At 31.9% G+C, this 22,259-nt stretch overlaps 2 protein-coding genes across 3 annotated transcripts; one reads left to right on the plus strand and one right to left on the minus strand.

The window, feature by feature from the left end:
* Positions 1-839: 839 nt before the first annotated feature.
* LOC139493170 (uncharacterized) lies at positions 840-11,516 on the minus strand. 2 transcript variants are annotated; one of them, XM_071281354.1, is made up of 4 exons: positions 11,397-11,516; positions 4,784-4,924; positions 4,281-4,371; positions 840-2,667 (listed from the first exon to the last, which is right to left on the minus strand). In XM_071281354.1, exons 2-4 carry the CDS (start codon positions 4,902-4,904, stop codon positions 2,268-2,270), a joined length of 612 nt encoding a protein of 203 aa, XP_071137455.1. In that variant the 5' UTR covers positions 4,905-4,924; positions 11,397-11,516; the 3' UTR covers positions 840-2,267. The 2 variants fall into 2 exon arrangements, with proteins under 2 accessions (XP_071137455.1, XP_071137454.1); XM_071281353.1 differs by lacking the exon at positions 11,397-11,516 and adding an exon at positions 6,226-8,106.
* Positions 6,646-20,754, plus strand: LOC139493171 (uncharacterized). The gene is made up of 2 exons (XM_071281355.1): positions 6,646-6,801; positions 20,229-20,754. The coding sequence occupies exons 1-2, from the start codon at positions 6,740-6,742 to the stop codon at positions 20,665-20,667; spliced, it is 501 nt and encodes a 166-aa protein (XP_071137456.1). The 5' UTR covers positions 6,646-6,739; the 3' UTR covers positions 20,668-20,754.
* The last annotated feature ends 1,505 nt before the right edge of the window (positions 20,755-22,259 follow it).

Below are 22,259 nucleotides of genomic sequence, written 5' to 3' on the forward strand. Positions count from 1 at the left end.
AAATACTAAGGATTTTCTTATCCCAGGCATAGATTACCTTAGCCCTATTTGGCAAAACGTTTTTGAATTTTGGGTCCTCAATGCTCTTCAAATTTATACTTGTTTGGCTTTCTAAGCATTTTGATCTGAGCGTCTCCGGTGTGTCTTATGTAGACGAAACGCGAGTGTGGCGTATCAAATTATAAGCCTGGTACCTTTGATAATTATTTACAACACTGGGTCGACGCCACTGCTGGTGGACGTTTCGTCCCCGAGGGTATTACCAGTCCAGTAGTCAGAACATCGGTGTTCAAATGAATATCAATCATTAGTCGATTTTATAAATTTACTGTTTGTAAAAATATGAATTATTCAAAATACTAAGGATTTTCTTATACCACTAATCGATACATACGATAACCTTACCCGTATTTGGCAAAACTTTTGGGAATTTTGCTCTTCAGTTCTATACTTGTTTGGCTTTCTATCTGTTTCGATATGAGCGTCATTGATGCGTCTTATATAGACGAAACGCGCGTGTGGCATATTGATTTATAATCTTTTGCATATAGCACTTGTAGATTTCATGACACTAAAGTACATATATCCTCCTTTTACTATACTTGTTTTGCTTTCAAAGTTGTTCAAATTGTGTTTTATTAAATGTAAACATGTACAAGACTTGTACTTATCAGATATTCTCTTGAGTATGTTGTATATATGCTATTTTAATGTGATGAAAAAATAATTTATAACGCATACTGAGTGCTAAAAAAGGAGCCGGAAGATACCAAAGCAAACATTTATTACAAATGTAGCATACTACATACAATATTATTTTATGACTATAATTTCTGCTTTCTCATTGATTAACACAAAAGGAATTGTTTTTTTGAAAATATCATATATCAGAAAATCATGAAAATTAAATACAACATATAATAGATTTTGGAAAGATTACATGCACCTGCACAGCTACTTTACTAGGCAATGTCTACCTGTACATTTAATTTGTACGACTAAGGCTCATACCATCTTGCAAATTCTTGTTGTTCTTATTCAGTATTTCTAATGAATTCAAATTGATATATAAATTAATGGAATTTTGCAATCGCCCTTCAAAAGCAGATTTTATATCTTGTTTAAATTTCTAAATTATGTCCTGGCTGCTTTTGAACTTTGTATTTTAGTCGAACGTAAACCTTTTTATCCAAGCGTCACTGATGTAGACCAAACACGCTTCTAGCGTACCAAAGTAAAAGCCTGGTATCGTTTATTAGTTCTTTTCTTATATTTTGAGTAAATACTAGAAAATTGAAAATGTATAAAAAAACAATTTGACTTTTGATATCAATTGCACATTAATCATAAAATGTCAGATATTCTCCAAATTTCATTACTGTGTTTTATAAATTCCTTGATATTATTAAAAACCTATAAAAAATATTTTTTCTGTTTTCATTATCTCAAGCTGATAAATAAGGTAACTTTCTAACTTAAATATCCATGATAAAAATTAAACGATATGAACATGTCTCATTAAAAAATCTATACAAAGACTAGTAAACCTATTAAATTATCTGAAATATGACAAAGCCATGCATCATATTGTTGTATAATTTTTAATACAGCCGTTAGATGGTGTAAACTTCCAAAAAAAACCCGTGTATGGTGGAATGGTGTATGGCATATGTTGCAATGGTGTAAGGTGTATGGTGTAAGGGGAATGGTGTAATGGTGTATATATATGAAGAATGGTGTGATTGTGTAACGTGTGATCGGGAATGGTGTGAATGAACGGTGTACAACATTTCATTGGTTGAAAACGAAGTTCTTTTTATTTTAATTTTTCGGATTGTAAACATAAACAATAAATATAATCTTAATATTTGAAATTTAATTGCATTTTGGGTATTTTCGGATCGTGTATATAGAATGGGGAATTGTGTATGGTGCAGTGTGTAAGGTGTATGGTGCAAAGGTGTAACGTGTATGGTGTAATGGTACAAGGTGTATGGTGTAATGGTGTATGGTGTATGGTGTAATGGTGTATGGTGTTAGTGGGAAGTATACACAAACCAAGAACTGTTGATATAGAGTAGCTAATAATCAGTATGGCTTTATTAAACACACCGCAATGGGACCTAACAATGTTTATATGCATTTCGTTTCAGTTATCGTTTGTGGTTACATTTTGACACATAATTGTTAGAAAACGTTTTTTCCCGGTTTTAAAACAAACTCCTGTCAGAAATCTTTAATCAAAAAGTGCACATTTTGTTAGGTCTTCATTCATCCGTTTTTCCCCTATTTGTTTTATCGACCACTGCATATGTTTGATCTACATGTGTACCAGACATTTCCATGTTTTTTTCGATGCTGTTCTTCACCTCCAAAGTAGAAGCATGTTTATCACTGTCAGATTGTCTCCCTTTATCTACAACGGCATACTCATTATTACTATTGTCAAAGGTAGATATATGTTGTGTTTGGTTGTCTGATACAACAAGGTTGACGACTGGTTTCTTTTCTAAATCTACCATATGGTAATAACCATCCTCAATACTATCTTGTTGATCGGAGGAAATGTATAAAATGTTATCCTTTAATTCACCATTATCAGAATCAGGATCATTGCTGTCATGCGTAGTATGTTTTTCTGTTTTTGTTTTCTTCTTTAATCTTTTCCTTCAATTTCAAATAAAATTATAATGTCATTAATGATAAATAAAACAACAAGAGAAATAAAGAGTATCAAAAATCAAAGAGGTAATTTACAAATCAGCTTTACAAATGGACGTTGATATTCCCGTTAAAGTGCATTAAATTAAAGGCTTTGACGAGTACTCTCTGACAAAGATTCTGCGTCTCTTTAATCTTTTAGTGAGGTGCTTTTTATACTTTGTATATCAGATAAATCAAGTTATTTCCAATTTGGTTTACAGTATGTTTTAATATTGAGCTATTACACCACTTTCATATTATCAACATGAGACATTAAAACAATTTCAACGAATTTCAACGGTTTTCGAAGATTTGATGATAATATCTGAGTTATCAACTAACAATAATGATTTTTTATAGGATAGTATGTCAGTGTCCTTTTGAATTCTTTTTGTAATGTTTGAAATATGATCACATTAAATAAATGTTCCGGTTTCCTATTTTCGGAGATTTGATCTTAGTTTTTTCATCAAAATAACATTTTCTGCATGATTTTTCTGGTCATGAAGTTTTATCAGTTTACTGTTAATGTGATATTTCAAATTAACAAAAATAATATAAAATATGTTGCTCTATGATTAACAAGAATATCAAACTTTCGTTGATTTAGAATAAAAAGTTAGACCATAATCTAAACCAAATATTCAAATCCTATCACTATTTTAAATAGAAGCAAATGATAACAGAGGGTATGCTCCGGACGGGTAAGCAGATACCGCTCCGTACATGGCACTAATTATTGCTCATGTTAGTACAAACCCGATAATCAGTCTAATTCGGAAGATCACATTAAAGACAGGGGAACGAGACTGTAGTTACGAAATAAGAAAAATCAAATATGATGACACTTGGAACACAATATCTGATATTATCCTGGAAGAAATCACCATACGGTCTTCGATAAGTGCTTATTAATGAATGCTAAACGTACAGTTTGGAATATTAAATGCATAGGCTGGACAAACATGATAACGTTATAATCATTATCATGACCTTTGCTTTGTACCACACATGTTAGATGGTTACTTCCCATCAATCTCTCTGTTAATTTGACGGGAATGTTCATTGTAAGTTAACGTATGCTTTATAAATAACCGTGAGCTTGCAGATCATTAAAAACTAAAAAAACATATTTGGAAAATGGGATTTACTGTCGATACAATTTCTAGTTGACAGATTCTTTTACGTTTTATCTAAGCAGTATTTGGCACAACTTTAGTGAATTTTTGATCCTCACTGCTCTTTTACTTATATTCGTTTGGCTTTAAAACTATTTTGATATGAGCGTCACTGATGAGTCTAATGTATAAGAAACGCGCGTCTGACGTACTAAATTATAATCCTCGTACCTTTGATAACTATTTACTGTCTTCAGGTTACCAGAAACAAATGAATTTGTTATTTCTAAACCTACTCGTACATTCTGTGACCCATCGGTATATTAAGGAGCGACCCTATTTTTCTTTGATTGATTAAAGGATTACAAAAAACACAGTACGTCCATTTGCGTGACATAAATATTATTGTGATTTAATGCAAATATAAACATATCATGAAGTAATGAAAGATGCAATTACCTTCTACAAAGTATAATCAACAGAATAGCTATAATAACAAGCACTCCTCCTGCACCTGATCCTATGTAGATATAAATGTTTGTACTCTGATCTGTAAAATAAGAAATTGCAGACTATTCATTTCAACTTAAATATCACAGAAAGCCATGCTGTCTGTATTATTGTAATTTAACTATCAAGGCAGTAAGAACAATAAGTGGTATATCTTTCTTTCGTTTTCTTTGATTATTAAGGTCGCATATACATAGGCCAAAACAAAATACTCATGATTAAGTTTCACGACAGGTTTTACAGAAAATAGTTTTTTTCTCTCACACTTTTTCTGACACTTCAGATTCAGATTGGTGTATATATTGTTTTGTTTATATCATATATATTGAATACATACTTTATTTGCTGTATTTGTTTGCTATGGAGAAGTCTACATTAAAAAAAACTGATATTTCCGTATATTGCTTCTACCTTATATTAACTTAACTATATCTTAGAAATGATTACATTACCATCTTCCTCTTTATTATATCCTTTCGTTGTTACAGTAGACGTTTCATGATTATCATTCGTATCTGTTATCGATGCAATTCCTCTCTCTTTATTGTATCCTTTCGTTGTTACAGTGGACATTTCGTCATTTTCTTCAGTGCCTGTTGTCAAAGTCATTTCGTCAGTAGATATTTGTTTGTTTGCATATTTTGTCGTTACTGATTCAAACCCATTTTGAACCTGATAAGCTAAATTCCGGCTAGTTTTTTGTTTTCAGAAAAGAGATTACTTTCATATTGTAATTGACACTGAATTGTCTGAATCGTCTCATTAAATTACAACCGTGTTGGAATTTGTGAGATAAATTAGTATTCATACATCACAATATACATGTATTTACAAATTAAAATATTCTTTTCCAAAAATTATTTATAGCTTACGTACAATTCTTTAAAAAAAATATCTTTAAAAAAAATCCATACAAATAAAGATAAATTTAACACAGTATTTTGTTTTCTTAATGTAGAAAAATCCTGCACTTACCTAGTGTTATGTATCCGGGTCGAGGTCGGGCTATAACAGGTATTATATACCTATATGGAGTTATTTTCTTTCAGAACGACAGGTCATTCTTTTTCAGAATCAACCCGAACATACCATGTTTCAATGAAATATGCTCAAAGGCATAAAATAATGACCTGTGTGAGGTCATTATTTTCCTTGATAAACATGCAATCTATGATTTACCTCCAAACTATATTCGTCTAATAGTTTATTGTTGCCGATTTGGAAATTTATTTTTCAAAGTTCAATTGATGATAGGTGTAAAGGAAATCGTCATTGTAGTTCCGCATTTTAATTTTAGAAACAAATAACGTTAAGTTTTGTTAATTTATCGCTACAATAAAGAAACATTATCATATATGTCAGATGATTTTTAATGTAGACTTTCATAAAATAAATCAAGATTAAACATATTGGTGTGTAAGATTTTGAAAATCTTATTGAGTCAAACTGAATAGGTTGATTGATTTTTGGTTGCTTGTTTAACTTCCAGTGGCAAGTATTTCATGCATGTTCAGAACGATACACACTGAATAGGAAATCATACTGTGACCTACATGTATTTATATTCGTCTTCGTGTCAGTTCTTAACTTTTTAAAATGTATGTATCCCTTTTACTCTATCAAATGATCAACTAATAAGATAGTCTTATAGTCTATTGAATAACATTAACGTAACTCACGAAAGGGTCGGGTGCGGAGGGTAAATAATTATATCCTGATTATCTTTTAATAAAATGTATTGCTATTCAAAAGACAATCTTTCTGAATTTTTCATTCGATTCAAGTAAAATTGTTAAAACAATAACCACTTTTAGAAATAACATAACAAATAGAAGGAAAAAAATATACCCCCTCCCCCTTTTCCATAAGCTAAGTGGTACAATAAATTACTTACAATGTGTCTTGTATTTGTCATACACCGTTATTGGATGGTAACAATACATATGTGTCTTACTTCATGCAGTTACAGTAATATTTTTATTGTGTATGGATAATAATTTTTAAAAGGTTTATATCTAAATTATTTAGTGAGTTTTATTTCCCAGCTGCAGGGCGTATTAAAACCTGAACGCATTAGAAAGGAATATTCCACTTTAGTGTTGTCGGTAAAATAGGATACTTAATTTTACAAATCTTTATAAAATTAATAATTTTTTGACGGTATATAAGTCAGATAATGCATATTTTAAGGTTTTTCTTGTAGAACATACCTCGGGGTGTCAGAATTATTCAAAGAAAGACCTCCCTCCGGTCGGTCTTTCATTTGATCAATCCTGACACCCCTCGGTGTGTTCTACGACAAGAAAAACCTTAAAATATGCATTATCTATAACGGAATTCTGGTTCAGTGGTTAGAGTCAACGTTGCAAGATAAGGACGACGTAACCACTTTACCAGGTGATACCAAGATGGCTTCTGCTGGACTATCGGACGATTTGACATTTGATATGGAAGAAATAACAGAATATCGGTATGTACTGCACTTTGCTGTATAAAATTGAGAATGGAAATGGGGAAGGTGTCAAAGAGACAACAACACGATCACTGTATTCGGTGCTCCAACTCCAGGGTAATGGATCCTTCCGCCTAGGTCTTTGCGTCCAGGGTTGATATGTACTAATGAAAAGATGAGTTTGACTGTTCTTCTGGTATCTTTTGCCCCTCTTTCAAAAACCATATTGGTAAAATGATCTCGGGGTAAAAATACCTTGCAGTATTGACCCCGGGTCAATTTTCTATATGATATTTTGACCCCGGTTTCACTTTTCCAGGAGAGGGGGATCAAATACAATATGTCATTAGATGCAAGTAAATTTCGATTAACCTGGTAATTAACTTCCTCTGTACCCCTTTCGTGACTTACAGTACAAACCAGTAAAAGTCTGAAATGGCTATACCTGAACTCAGATATACTTCTTTTACTAGACCAGTTTGAATTGGTCTGACATTTACTTGGTATTATTCGACTGTAGTCTGAACAATACTTAACATATAACTATATTTTTATGAGTTAAGCCAAAACAATTGATATTTAATAGTGTGTTGTTTTATGTTGTGATGTAACACTATTGTTTCAGATAAGGGCAAATGTTGGTACCTTTTAAAACGTTTTAACCCGCAGTTTGTTTGCACCTGTCCTAAGTCAGGCATCTGATGTTTAAAAGTTGTCGTTTGTTGATGTGGTTTATAAGTGTTTCTCGTTTCTCGTTTTTAATATAGATTGGATCGTTGGTTATCCCGTTTGAATGGTTTTACATATGTCATTTGTGGGGCCCTTTATACATTGTGCTTGGTGTGAGGTTGTAACCTTACATGTTAGTTTTAATATTGCGTCGTACTATATAAGGCATGGAGATGTTATTTTTTACATATCAGCTAAACTATCTATGTAAAAAATCCTACAAATCAATGTTATATACAGTCAAATAAATAATTATATCATAAGTATGTTTGAACCAGTGTCGACTCTACAACAGCAGTGATTGTGATACAAGGCTGAAAATACATCTGTATATATAATTCGTTTAAATATCAGCCCGACAATGTTAGATCTGTAAATTTGCTTTCGCAATTTTTTTGTTCTTCCCTCGCCGGATTTTGAACTCATTCTACTGAGATATCGTGGCACCAAATCGCCTTGCACTATGTCCGACGCGCTAGACCACTCGACCAGCTAGGCTTCACAATAATAAAGATTTCGATTTTCATAACAACTATTTGAAAATTATTGCTTAAATGTCAATTACAAAGTTGCTTTATATCAAGGGTTTTTGTACAAATCCTTGCTTTTTATAAAATAGTTTATGAAAAAATCTAAATTTATTTTTTTTAAATTCGTGTTTTCTTGTTGAAAGAAAAATGATTCCAAAACTTTGTGTTGAATGAAAGCTGTAATTTGACATGTATTTATTGTCATCAAATAATGACTTGGATGGAATACTGCATAATTGGCACTCTTACCATATCTTATGATATTTATATACAAAATGCCAAAAAAGATAAAGAACAAAAATGAGAACACCAAAACGACAGATACATAATATAAACAACCAATATATAACACAAAAAAGTAGAATTTACACAAACCAAAGAATAGCTCTAACACCCACAAAAACGGAGGGTGGGCACAGGTGTTCTGGAATGATGAGCAATTTCCTGCTTTTGCAAGACACCCACCGTGTTGCTAGTTATAGATCATGTCATGTAAAGGGGGAAATACAGCTATCATATGGCAATTCAATGGATATCAATTATAGCTGTTGAAATTATTGTTCAATTATTCAGTTCAATATGTTATGCCTCAAAGGCTAATAGTAATAGTAAGCATGGAAATGGAACAACCACTTGACTTTAAAAGGGTGAAAACAGGGGGATATTTTTTTCTAGAAATTTTCTGTTCCCAAATTTGATCAAAACATATTCTAGTCAAGCAGTAGACAACAAAAAATATTCTGAATCTAGATTTCCCCCATACCTTTTATAGATAAATATTGAAAAAATATAATTTGATTGAAAAACTAAATAAAATTGATAAAAGTGATAAAAGTTCTAGCTCAAACTAAAAACCATACACCCCACATTCATTTCAAATGATGCTCCTAATACTAGAAGTCATAAATATGCTGCAATTAAAAAAGTGCATTACATGTCATGTTGAACAGGGAAAATGCATTTGGCAGTTGATAAAGTCAAGAAATATCAACACACAAATGGTAGATCGAGTTTTATGCAATCTTCTTTTGATTTATATTGTCCTATGATTTTTTTTTATTTTTCAAAAAAATATAATCGCCCGCCTTTACTTTTCAAGCTTCGCCTCAAAAATTTGCAATTTTTTTTTTAATTTAAATTCTAAAATCTCTTGTTCGCACTAATTTTTGAAGCGAAATGTGGTAAAATTGCTAATGAAACAACTCTCCACAAAAGACCAAATGACACACAAATTAAAGATTAACGATTAACAATGAATGAGCAAAGCCCATAACGCATTTCCAAATATAAAGGCCCCGAAATGACAAATGGAAAACAATCCTAACTAGAAAAATAACGGCCTAATTTTATGTACACAAATTATCGAAAAACAAATATGAAACGCATCACACAACAGGCAATATTATTTAATATCAGTTTTATTGAAGTTTTATAGGATAATAACATTCATTCGGATAAAATTTCAAATAATTGGTGTCTTTATATTGAAATGAAATACCTATAAAAATCTTTCCTTGCTGATGTTATTTAGGTTATAGTTTGACAAAGGCAGTCGCGATTTCTTTGTTCAAAAAATTTGTTAACGGTTGGTTACCCAAAGTAAATGTTTAACGATAAATTTAATAGCTTTTATAATATGGTGGATATTTTATTACAAAATCTGTACCTAATGCGTCGTGACATTTTTCCTCAAGGAGATGTTTTTTATAAATTTCTGTGTAATGTAAATTTCACCAAACTAATTATATATAAATGGCAGTTTTAATGATTAATTTCTGGATCTGTTTGATCCGTAGTGGGTTTTATTTGTGTGCCTTAAGAAAATATCGATTCCGTTACGGATTTTAAAATTATGTTAATAACGGATTTAATCGCTAAAATTTAAATTGTGATCGTCCCGGAGAAAATGCCGGATCATTCTTTACTATACTGTGTTTTACGTATGCCTGTGTATAATGCTTAACATAGCGAGAAATTAGATCATGCTTTCGATCAACGTCTGAAATATAAAATGTCATATATTCCATAAGATAATCTAAATACCGATGAGATGATATTGAAAATTCGATGCAAATTACGAAGAATGTTCAGACTGCATAGACAATTAACATTGAGAATGGAAATGGGGAATATGTAAAAGATACAACAACCTGACCAAAGAGCATACAACAGCCGAAAGCCACCAATGAGTCTTCAACGCTGCGAGAAAATGGTGGTACTCAGCTGGCCCCTAAACAAAATTTATTACTAGTTCAGGGTGAAGAAAGTGTCACTTCTGGTCTCATATGATAGCTTCCTTCACACTGATTCCATAAATATATAGTTTCTATTTACTTTTGCCTGTAAACCAGGAGATCAGGTTCATCAAAAGTCACTTCTTGTCTTTAATGATCAGTTTATTTATTCAAATTTACAAAGTATATGGATTCCGGATTCCGGTAACTTTTTCATGAAAAAAGTGCAAAAAGGCTTCCGAAAAAAACTCCATACCGACAGATGTTTTTGGTAAAGGTAGATAACTCCTATAAGATAATATTAAATCGCTTCGATCCAAATTAACCAAATATGTCGGATGCAGCGAACAATTAAGAAAATGAGTTGTGTCGATACCTTTTTTTCACACACTTGATAAAAAGTGAACCGGAAATGAAAATTGTTTGGCTTATCAGGGTACAAATAAAAAAGCGCATAAACTGTATGATACTATAAAAGAAATATCTAAGCGACCTTTTACAAAACAAAACAAAAATTACGCAAAAAAAGTTTGGAGAATGAAGAAAATTATAATAATAAGGATAATAATCAAAACAAATAGAATGGGTCTTTCCACAAAAGTTAACGCGACATATTTGGAAACAACAACACATCGGAGGAAAAAAATTAAACAGAAGAAAAAAAATACATGAAAAAAATTCATCAGAACTAAAGCAATAGTTTATTGTCCCACGGAAAAGTAGAAAGACCTTAAAATGATAATCAGAACAAAAGCAAAAGGTTTTTCTACCGAAAAATGAAAGATCTAATAGTCAGAACAATTTAAACAGGTCTTTCCACAGAAATGTGGAAATACCTAATAATAATAATAATCAGAAAAATTTAAACTGTTAGATTATAAAATACGTAAACATAATACTCATATATAGTTTCGAAACATAACCTACAAAATATTTACTCAAGTATCTTTAAAATGAAATACTATAAATGCAAAATTAAAATTGACACCTCAGCGGCCGTAAAGAAAAACCAATAAATTACACCTATTCTATAACTTTAAATCAAAACACAATAAGGTACATATTATGGGGAAAGACAATAAATTCATATTTCGATAATAATAAACATATAATATCTTACCTTATGATAATAATCCAAAAGCGAAAGGTGAACTGTATTATCCTTCAATCATGTCAGGTTACGATTATTTGATCACACTAAGACCTTGCACGATTTTTCTAACCGAGCAATATGTGTCAGGTAGACTGTATCCAATAATGAGAATGTAAAAGTAAAGGTCAAATACGGAACAAAATTACGTTATTATAAATGTGAATGATTTGCAATTATATATGCTTATATTGTATTTTTTTCTATTTGTAATTGACTGTATATTGTAATTTTTTCTATTTGTTATTGACTAGCAATTAGTTGGATTATATTATAATTTATAAATGTATGTTTTACAGACAAATTAAACTAACAAGTACTAATAAAATTTACTATATACTACTAACGGTTAACAAGGCCGGGATAAAGTACCGGTATTTGATGTATCCACTAACAAATGTGAAAAACTATCAATAAAACATGATTTACCTTTAAAAAAAAAAAAAAAAAAAAAAAATTCTGTGTCATGTTTGGATTCGTGTGGAGAGCTGTCTCATTGGCAATCATACCATATCTTCTTTTTTTATAAATACAATATTTCTTACCTCAAAAAAGTGGAAACATGCGGCGGGGTCAGTAGCGGATCCAGAACTTTTTGTAAGGGGAACTCGGTGCTGACCTAGTGGGGGGCGCTCAGTAACGCATCAGTGATTCCCATATAATCCACCAAATATTTCCCACGAAAAGGGGCCCAGGTCCCCCTGGATCAGCCTATGATACATAAATTAACAAAGAACTACTCGCAGTTACTGACATGCCAGTTTTAAACTGATTAAAAGATCATATCTTCGTCATATGAAAATCAAATACAATCCCTACAGCTAGAGGTATAGTATCATACCATCAGGAAATATATGACAGGAATCTGTATCATGTCAACAACTGATTTTAGAAGAAATGCTTTTATTTCTGATGAAAAGACACCAATGAGTAAATCAATATTAGTACCAAAATATGCAATCCTGAATGACTTGGCAACAATATCGTAACTAAATCCTTTCCTAATAAGTCTGTTTAAGGTTTGGTTATCTTTTGAGGTGAATGCCGACATTTTTGTGCTTTGTAAAGAATATTACCATAATATATTATATGTGAATAACCTGAACGTATAAGATGCCTGCATGTTGATTTATATTCACGAATGATATCGTTGTACCAATGATGAAATTAAGTTAATGTTTGGACTGGATTGTGATATCGAAAACCCTGATGTTAAAGTTTTTTTTCAGTAATTCAGTTGAAATCAAACGTTGTTACATACACGAGCGAATCGAACAAGTTGGGACATATAAACACCATTAGGTGGTGACAAGAGAACGTCACCATCTAAAAATAAATAATCAACCATAGGAAATGAAAAATCATCACTTTTATCATAAATTTTGGTATTAAGTTTCCCGTTAAAGATAAAGGTATCAAGATCCGGGAAAGGGCAGTGTACATTGTAAGTATTAGCTGTATTCAAAGTGAGATCGGCCGTATTAATCTCTTTAGTTTACATACTGAAGTCGCCATTATTGAGAGCCAATATGCAAATTATTAATCGAATAATATTAGGAAATGAATAACAGGTTATCAAGTACTAATCATTAAAACAGGAATATGAAACCGAAAAGTCTTTATACAAGCCGTATTCGAATGAAACCTTAAGACGACAATGAGATCAAGCGTGGGAGGCTTAGAAATAAACTCATCATAGATACCAGGACTAAATTTAGTATATACGCCAGACGCGCGTTTCGTCTACAAAAGACTCATCAGTGACGCTCGAATCCAAAAAGTTAAAAAGGCCAAATAAGGTACGAAGTTGAAGAGCATTGAGAACAAAAATTCCTAAAAGTTTTGCCAAATGTGTCTTAAGCATAAAGGATCAACTACATTGAAGCGTCCTCTAAAAGAGGGATTTTGCGCAGTAAGGAAAGCGTTTGACAGTCTTAGTCGGAATCTTTAAAGTCGATACCAGCAAGAAGAAATTCAGAAACATGAAGATAAACGATACACATCACATCAACGTGACTTTTGGCGATCAATAGGTAAAGTGTGAATACATAACGAACGCATGAAAAGCATCCCGAGTGCAATTGTTGATGATAAAAGCATTGTTTAAACAGATTAAACAGCCGTTCTTGATTGATTGAAAATTTCTTTAAAACTCTGTTTTCATCTGACAATATGGCTCAACTACCTACAATATATTGATAACGTCAACACTGAAAGAGACGTATCTGAATCAAACGCGACATTAAAAGTATAACATGACCTGATCACTTCGACAAAAAGGGAAGACGACAGGGATCGATGACATTCCAGCCGGTGGCGTGAACCATAGTGTTTTTTTTTCAACTATATTCTAGCCTATATTCCTCTACGGAAGAAGAATTTGGGTCTTTAAAACTGTAGCCAAATCTCGCCATTGCAGATTGAAGCATTAACAATTGTTTTGGGTGCAGGAAAAACACACTTGAATATAGAAACACAGGGATATATGGAATGGACTTCAACCAAGACAATACAAAGACAATCGTGTGTCCGCTTACTCTGTAGATTTCATTAAAATCGTCTCTTAAGTAAGATTTGAAGATGGCCATCCAGAAAGAGACAAGGTTGGACTTTTCAGGTTAATAAAATTGTGGACTTGGTTGAGAGTAATATTGTTGTAAAACATTGGCGGTTCTGTGAACAATGCAAGTGGTCCATGAAAAGCACAACATTAAACATCGGAAACCAAGATTTCGTGATGATCTGTATGATTATGTAATTGTTAATGTATAATTGTTATCCATTTGTAGCACCATACGTGTGCCTACGTTGTTATAAATTATCTTTTTTTGTCTTGTAAGCGATAATGTGAATATCATGACATTTTTTTGTTTGAAATAAGAGAGATAACTTGTTACCTCCGGTTTGCATAATTTCTGTTATCATTTGATATTTAACTTGACACTGATTCCAACAATATAGTGTTCTATATTCTAAGTACAAAAAAAAACTTGTACAAAACGATCTATTTAAGGTTGACACACGACATCTACCGGTTGGTTTGTTCTAGGTCAATTGACTTGTAAAATTTTATATTAAAATATAATCCTGGTACATTTGATAACTATTTACAAAACTGGGTCGATGCCACTGCTGGGGGACGTTTCGTCCCGAGGATATCGCAAGCCCAGTAGTCAGCACTTCGGTGTAGAGATGAACATCAATTATAAGGTCATTTGAATAAATTTCCTGTCAACAAAACTTTAAAATTTTCAAAAAAACTAAGGACTTTCTTTTCCCAGGAATAGATTACCTTAGACGTATTTGGCACAACTTTTAGGAATTTTAGGTCCTCACAGCTGTTCAACTTTGTATTTGTTTGGCTTTATAACTTTTTTGATATGAGCATCACTGATGAGTCTTATGTAGACGAAACGCGCGTCTGTCGTATTAAAATATAACCCTGGTACCTTTGATAACTTTTAATGCACAAAATTCCATAGTTTTATCATGTACACACATCAAATTATGGCAAATTTCAAGATTTAGAACGGCACGTTAACCTGTGACCTTGACTTCAATTTCAAAGTCATAAACTAAGGACCTCAAATCAAAAGATCCTATTATTATATCTTGTAAAAGAGCTATATAATCATAAGCGTGATATTAAATATAAGGGGAGAGACAACTCTAATTTAATATTGACGTACCATTTCCGTCAAAATGTATGTGTTACGACATGTCGTAACATCCAATTTAGTAAAACTATATCTTTCAAAAGAAGTGAAAATACGCCAGAATCAAAATTTAGAATATGACCTTGACCTTTGACCTTATTTTCTTTAATTCTTTTAGATCAAGGACCTCCCATTAAAAGACCCTTAGTCTCTATCACTACTGGTAAACCAGTAAGATATACATGCTACTTTAATCAAATGCATAAGGGGGAATAATTCTCACATGGAGTCTCAAAATAGCTTCGATCAAAATTAATCAAAACATTCTGGGGATATTACAAACACTTTGGTAACATAAATTGGAAATTCATATGCATTACATTTTTGTTCAAAGGTCAAAATATAGGGCTGTGCTGCATATTTTCAACGTTTGTATGCCCTGAACTTTTCAGAGTTTAAACTAACACTAATTTTCTTAACTACCCCTACCTCGAATGAAAGGTTGCCACAGATCTCATGTATATTTACTGGTTACATTCCCAAGTTATGGCTCTGTGAGATGCAACACAGAGAGCATAACTTGGAACCAGTATGTAAACAAAATTAATTTTCTATGAATATTATAGATCTCCACCAAAGAGGCGTTGTTTGAGAAACAGCTATATTTACAAAGTGCAGCCTATACAAACATTTGTTCAAATAGAAATCTCTCTAAAATCAGTTTTTCTCACATTATTACTCATTTATCAGAATTATAGCCTCAAAGAAATCACTGCGTATACTCTAGTTTTTTTTACTGTACTTTTTTTACCCCCTCCCCTGTTTCAATTTTTAAAAGAATTTGAAAACAAGACTTTTATTATTGCCAGCTTTCCCTATTTGCATATTTACTGATATAAAATGGGTAGAACCTGTTTAAAACTGTTTTGATTACATATTGAAAGCATACCAGAATACTATGAATGTAATGTTTAGTAGTCAATCATTGGGTGCTATAAACAGTTTCGTATAAAAAAACTAGGGGTATTTCCCCAGTGAGATTTACATACTGATGGAATACCCTGCTATTTATATACCACCACTGAATGGAAAATTTGATTGTTTTTTATGTTCAATGTGAAAAATATATAATGAAGTTCAATTAAAATGCCACTTTTGTAAAGATTTTCAAAAATAAAAATGTTTTTGTGACTTCCTACTATATGGGAGACAACTCCATAAACAGCTGATTTTCACCTGTTGCGAAAAGCACTTTTATTTGTCAGGTAAGATAGCGCCTCTCGGAGCAGGAAAGCGTACCCTGAAACTTCATTATCTAAAATCAGCCGGACAAGCTCTTCGAAATGCATCTTATTGACCTACCGAATTAGACTATTTACCGGATTTGTAATCACTTAAGCAACACGACGGGTGCCACATGTGGAGCAGGATCTGGTTACCCTTCCGGAGCACCTGAGATCACCCCTAGTTTTTGGTGGGGCTCGTGTTGTTTATTCTTTAGTTTTCTATGTTGTGTCGTGTGTACTATTGTTTTTCTGTTTGTCTTTTTTATTTTTAGCCATGGCGTTGTCAGTTTGTTTTAGATTTATGAGTTTGACTGTCCCTTTGGTATCTTTCGTCCCTCTTTTATTGGAAAACTGAAATATGTGCCCAGGTTTTTTACGGGGTAAATGCCTCATTTGCAGCTTATAACTTGTACCAATATGCATTTTCAACCCAATAATGTTGGATATATTTTTATTTATTTGAAAAATTCATGGAATTATCTTTCCGTTGATGTATAGATATCTATATAACTATGAATACTTGACTTCTATATGATCGGTCCAATATTTCATGCCCTGTTACGTAATGACGTCACGAAAAAAACTATTGATTGCACCCATTACAACATAAAAGATTATATTAAATGTAAAATCAGAAAAATACTGAACTTAGAGGAAAATCAATTCGGAAAGTCAATAATCACATGGCAAAATCAAATAACAAAACACATCAAAAACGAATGGACAAGAACTGTCATATTCCTGACTTGGTACAGACATTTTCAAATGTAGAAAATTGTGGATTAAACCTGGTTTTAAAGTATCCAATTCTGCCTCTGTCTCAAGTTCACATCTTACTGTCTGCCTATTTGTCAATTAAAGTTCACATTATCTGCCTGAAATTGTCAATTTAGAATTCTTGTCACAACAGTTTCATCTGTAACCATATATCTGACACAATATAGCTAATATATATACCAGAAGTGTTCAAAGAAAGCCATATTTACTATATGCAGATACCAGTCTGAAATATAAATTCACTTAAAATGTTACAGAGATTACTGTTAACATCAGATTTTTGTATAACTTCCAAGCATAGATATTGTTTTCAATATCAAGTACTTAATTATCATAAAATCATAGCATTTACAAGTTAAATTATTTGTTTTATAGGTAAACAATTCCGGCGAAGAAAAAAAAATAAATGATAATCAGAAAAAAACCAATATTTTCACGAAAAAGTGGAAAGACCTAATACATTTCATGTATTTCAATCACCGTTATCAATCTGTCAGAAAATGAAACTGTAGAAATAAATCATGTCTGTTTGTTTTGTTCACGCATCGTTGTCAATATAATTGAATTTGATACGACTATCATACAAGTAAGAGATTTATTATTTTGTAATTTATTTTTATTTTATCTGAAAAAAAAACACCAAGCATTGTGACACATAAGTACAAAAATAATTCATAATACATTTATTAATATTGAATTTTTCAATAACAGTATAGAATTATAAAGTTAGATATGCTAATTGTATAGTATATATATTACAATTATCTACTCGATCAAACTCACCAGTTATCAATCTGGGTAAGAATATTTGAATATGCTGATAAGGTTAATGATGACATCAGCAGTCTCCTCTAGCCACATGCATCACTGTTTATACAATGATGTTGAACATTAGAAGTACCAGGAGAGGCCACCAGAGATCATTAAAAATATAAATAGATAAGGGTCAAACATGACTATTCATTAACAATCAAACAAAAACAAGTATATCAATATATATAAAACAATATCAATAAACATCATAGATAGCACTGTTATGAAGCACACAAACCACTGTCCAGTTGTGGTGTGCATCAACATATTATTAATTATACATGAATTAGTATAAAGCATTAAGTGAGTACAACATAGAAAGATCACTCCTGACATGTGAACTAAGTTTTAATTCCCATTTACTATCAAATTTCTCTCTTGCTTTAGGGGATCTCTAAAAGGAGGTAGATATATTTGGTAGGCATTGTTAATCATAGCTATCGCACCTATAAGAGTCGGTAAGAAGTATTAAAGCGACAGGTATAAACGTAATACTTAACCAGAATAGTGAATTAGTTTAGGGAAACATCACAAGACTCTGATCAAAGAACAATATTATCCACATTAAAAATAAAAGTTATGTTAATTTCCACTTGAGGAATTGCTGCAATTTCTAGCCATAAATTTCTAATTTAGGTACATTCCCAGTAAAGGTGACTTATAAGTTCAATAGTTTCATTACAGAAACTACAAACGTTAGTTTCTTTAAACCTATAGTTCTGCAATAATGCATTTGTAGCGAGAGTTCTATAAACAATCTTACTAAATTTGTTGTTTTTAGTGCAACAAATGGGTAAGCTAAAAATGAAATCCCAATTTTCTATATGAGTGCTTAGTTCTTTACGCATTGTGTCTTCTTATTTTGTAGGAAGATCTGTATTCATTGAAAAGAACTTTTATAAAAGAATTGAAATGATTGTTTTTGATTTTTTATAAATTCAAATTCATCGTTAGCCATGTCCACAATTTTCTTTGAAGTAGTGATCAGATATTTCTAGTCAATTGGTATCATATGAAGTAAGGAATGGTAGTCCAACACATTCATTCTAAGGTTATAGTTTCTGCAGAATTTCTAAAAAAAAAAGTCACTGTTTTTGTTAAGTAATTTACCTACAAAGAAAACTCCTGATTCTCCCACCTCTGGTAAATAAACTCATCATAGATAACAGGACTAAATTTTGCATATACGCCATAGACAGTTAAGTATTTATTTTCAAACTCTTGTTTTGTCATATGGATTGTTTCATGATCATTCCAGCAGTGCCATTAGTGACAGTGTTTATTCCAGTTTAGTAAAATATCTTTCTAAAAATTATTTAATTGAAGACATCTTTTGCATACCATCAGGGGTCATCGACCATATTTTGTCTACTCCTAATCTGTTGTATTGATCTATTAACAGTGTTTTTCTTTGGTGTATATTCAAGGGGTCTTAAAGTTTATTTATCCAAGTCATCTTTAGTGAATAATAAAAACATCTTATATCTGGCATTTTCACCCCTCCCCCTATTTTCAAATAACTTTATCATAACTTTTCTTTTAATCTTATCTGGTTTTCCTGACCAAAAGAAATTAAAAAAAAAAATTTTGACTTTCTTTTTATTTCATCATCATGTGAGGACCTAACTTTAACCAAACGTCACAGAAACAATAAATTCGAGATCTTTTGGGGTGTCATAAATGTCTAATGAAGCCAATAATCATTGGCCCGACTTTTACTGAGTATTTTTACAGGAAATTCCGATGATAGTCAGAACAACAAAAGAGAGAATCATGTTTGCACCCCCTCCCCAAATTCTTAGAATAAAAATAAATCTGAATCAAATGCATATTTTATTTTTATTAGACTGAGTTCTTTTTAATAAAACGATGTGAGACAATATATTTTAAAAACTTCTCATGATTTATTTATCTTTATTTATCTCTTTCAAATAACGATGTTATACCTTCATCATTATATTATTGGCCGGACAAATAGCGAAAAGCCGTAAAAATGCTATTTAGATGAATAGACATTTTTGACTATTTGATCGGCTAGCCGGACGAAAAACCACTGCCATTACAGATTTTGTTAAAAGTGTTTGCTTTTTTAGCAAAAGTCTCTGATTTGACGTACACAAAAACTTTATTATATTCGGGCGCCAATGATGAGTCTTTTGAAGACGAAACGCGCGTCTGGCGTACATACAAAGTTTATATCCTGGTATCTATGATGAGTTTATTAACATATACTAAGCGTCGATTCTTAAATGGAATTCTATCTTTTACAGGAGACTTAAAAAAGGAGACCATTTAGCTGTACGTGGTGATCACGCTGGGATACAATATTACCACCATGGAATATTTCTAGGATCTAAAAAAGGTGTAGCTGACTTTGGAGGTGCCGACAAAGAAAATGCAGTATTATCGTTTGTTGATTTAATGCAATTCAATAATAGAGGCAATAGAACTATTGTAAGGATCAACTACCCTCCCGGCAAATGCCTAGAAGATGATGTCGTAGTGGCGAATGCCATAAAGCTGGTTGATAATCCAGGTAGTTGGGGTCCATTTAATTTACTGCTAAATAATTGTGAACATTTCGCCACGTGGTGCAAAACAGGTCATGCAGTATCGATTCAAGCTATTCAGAAATTGGAAGAAGGTATTGAAAATGTGATGCTTGCATTAAAAGTTGTTCTGCCACAAATAAGTGGATCAAGTTTCTAAAAGCTGTAAATAAAGTGACATATCATTTTATCAGATTGATTATAACACCCTACTTAGAGCAATATGATATGTCAAACTATATAAATAAATTGGAATATAAACAAAAATTGTTTTTGTTTGTTCGCATCTACGGGATTAACAAAAATAAAAACGTGTAAGTTTATGAAATTTATGTTTGTAAAAAATGGAAATCAACCGACCTTCCCTCCTTCATGGCAGGAACTCAGCAAGCAATAGCTATTAGTTTCAGTCGATATTCACGCCATCTTGAAATATTATCTCACCATATATAGATTCTGATTGGTTGCTTCATGAAGCGGCTTAGATAAAGGTGGCACGATAGTATTTTCCTGGCCCATATGGGATAATGATAGCCTTTTTTTTAAATTGTCACCACTTTCTAACACTGCCAAATATTCTACATTCGCAGTTAACTGAAGTACTTTCATTTTTCTATTCAGAAATGAATTTGAATGTGTATCATGACCGTTCACTTTTTCTGCAATTTTAAAAACCGAAGGCCACTAGTGCTTTGAGGTCTTTTAACGTTCAGTGAATACAAAATTTAAACAAATTCTCAAAATTCATTTTCATCTGTAAGTAAAATCATTTCATATTTGTCTACACCTGATACTTCCCTCAGTTTGGTTAAGGAAGTTCAGTTGATCTGTATTCCTAGTCCAATCACACTGTTCAGATACATTGACTTAGATAGGGTACACAAAAGAGCAACCTAAATTCTGGAAGGCAAATACTACTGTGCTACTTAACCGTAACAGTTTTTGGTTTAGATAAGATAAAGAATTACAGAAAATTCTCGTCTAAGTAGGATAAGACATCAAATACCTGAAAAATAACTATTTATGTGTATTTCAGTTCCGATCAACTGTCATTAATTCATGTTCGTTTTATTATGCATATATTGCAAACTGATATTCAATATTGAAACATAAATTTTTAATACGTGTGCATTTGTTTTGTTAATCTGCAATATGTACGATTGGTTTTGGTGAACAATATTCCTATACAACATGTACAATGTTATATAAAACCAACAGTATCTGTACTGTATTACTTCTGCTAATCTAGGCATACCTCCAGAGAGGCACACTTCTAGACTCGTGTTTATTTATAAATGTTTTGATTTTCAACAAGTACAGTAAACATAAATTTTAAAGCATGGATGTATAACGCACGCTCTAAAAGTAGAACAACTTCATTTTCATTGAAACTTAATATTTCAGAAGAGTTAATCTTAATATATATACAAACATTGATATTCCATTTTTAAGATATCCATTGTATATCAATCAATATCTAGAATACCACATTTCCAATACTAAATCAACGACCGAATGCAAACATCTATCAAATACGGCTACTAAATAAGAAGACCTCGTGCATTTCGATTCTCTTCCGTCTTCAATTAGTCAATCATCATGCCTTTGTGTCCTATAGGTATAATGCATAGTAGCATTTGTCATTCTCGCATATGATAATTCCGATTCGGTAAATTTGAGAGGAAAACGGAAACTAGGGCGTCCGCATATTGTTAACGTCATCGGACAGCACACAGCACAATGATACTTGTT

The sequence above is a fragment of the Mytilus edulis genome, chromosome 10 (assembly GCF_963676685.1).
Source record: "Mytilus edulis chromosome 10, xbMytEdul2.2, whole genome shotgun sequence".
NCBI classification, from domain to species: Eukaryota; Metazoa; Mollusca; class Bivalvia; order Mytilida; family Mytilidae; genus Mytilus; species Mytilus edulis.

Coding starts and splice junctions, on each gene's coding strand:
- LOC139493170 (XM_071281353.1), bottom strand. CDS start 6,274: ATGTATTGTTACCATCCAATAACGGTGTATGACAAATACAAGACACAT. Junction 4,372..4,783: donor ATATAATAAAGAGGAAGATG/GTAATGTAATCA, acceptor CTTATTTTACAG/ATCAGAGTACAAACATTTAT. Junction 2,668..4,280: donor TTGATTATACTTTGTAGAAG/GTAATTGCATCT, acceptor TTGAAATTGAAG/GAAAAGATTAAAGAAGAAAA.
- LOC139493171 (XM_071281355.1), top strand. CDS start 6,740: ATGGCTTCTGCTGGACTATCGGACGATTTGACATTTGATATGGAAGAA. Junction 6,802..20,228: donor GAAGAAATAACAGAATATCG/GTATGTACTGCA, acceptor TATCTTTTACAG/GAGACTTAAAAAAGGAGACC.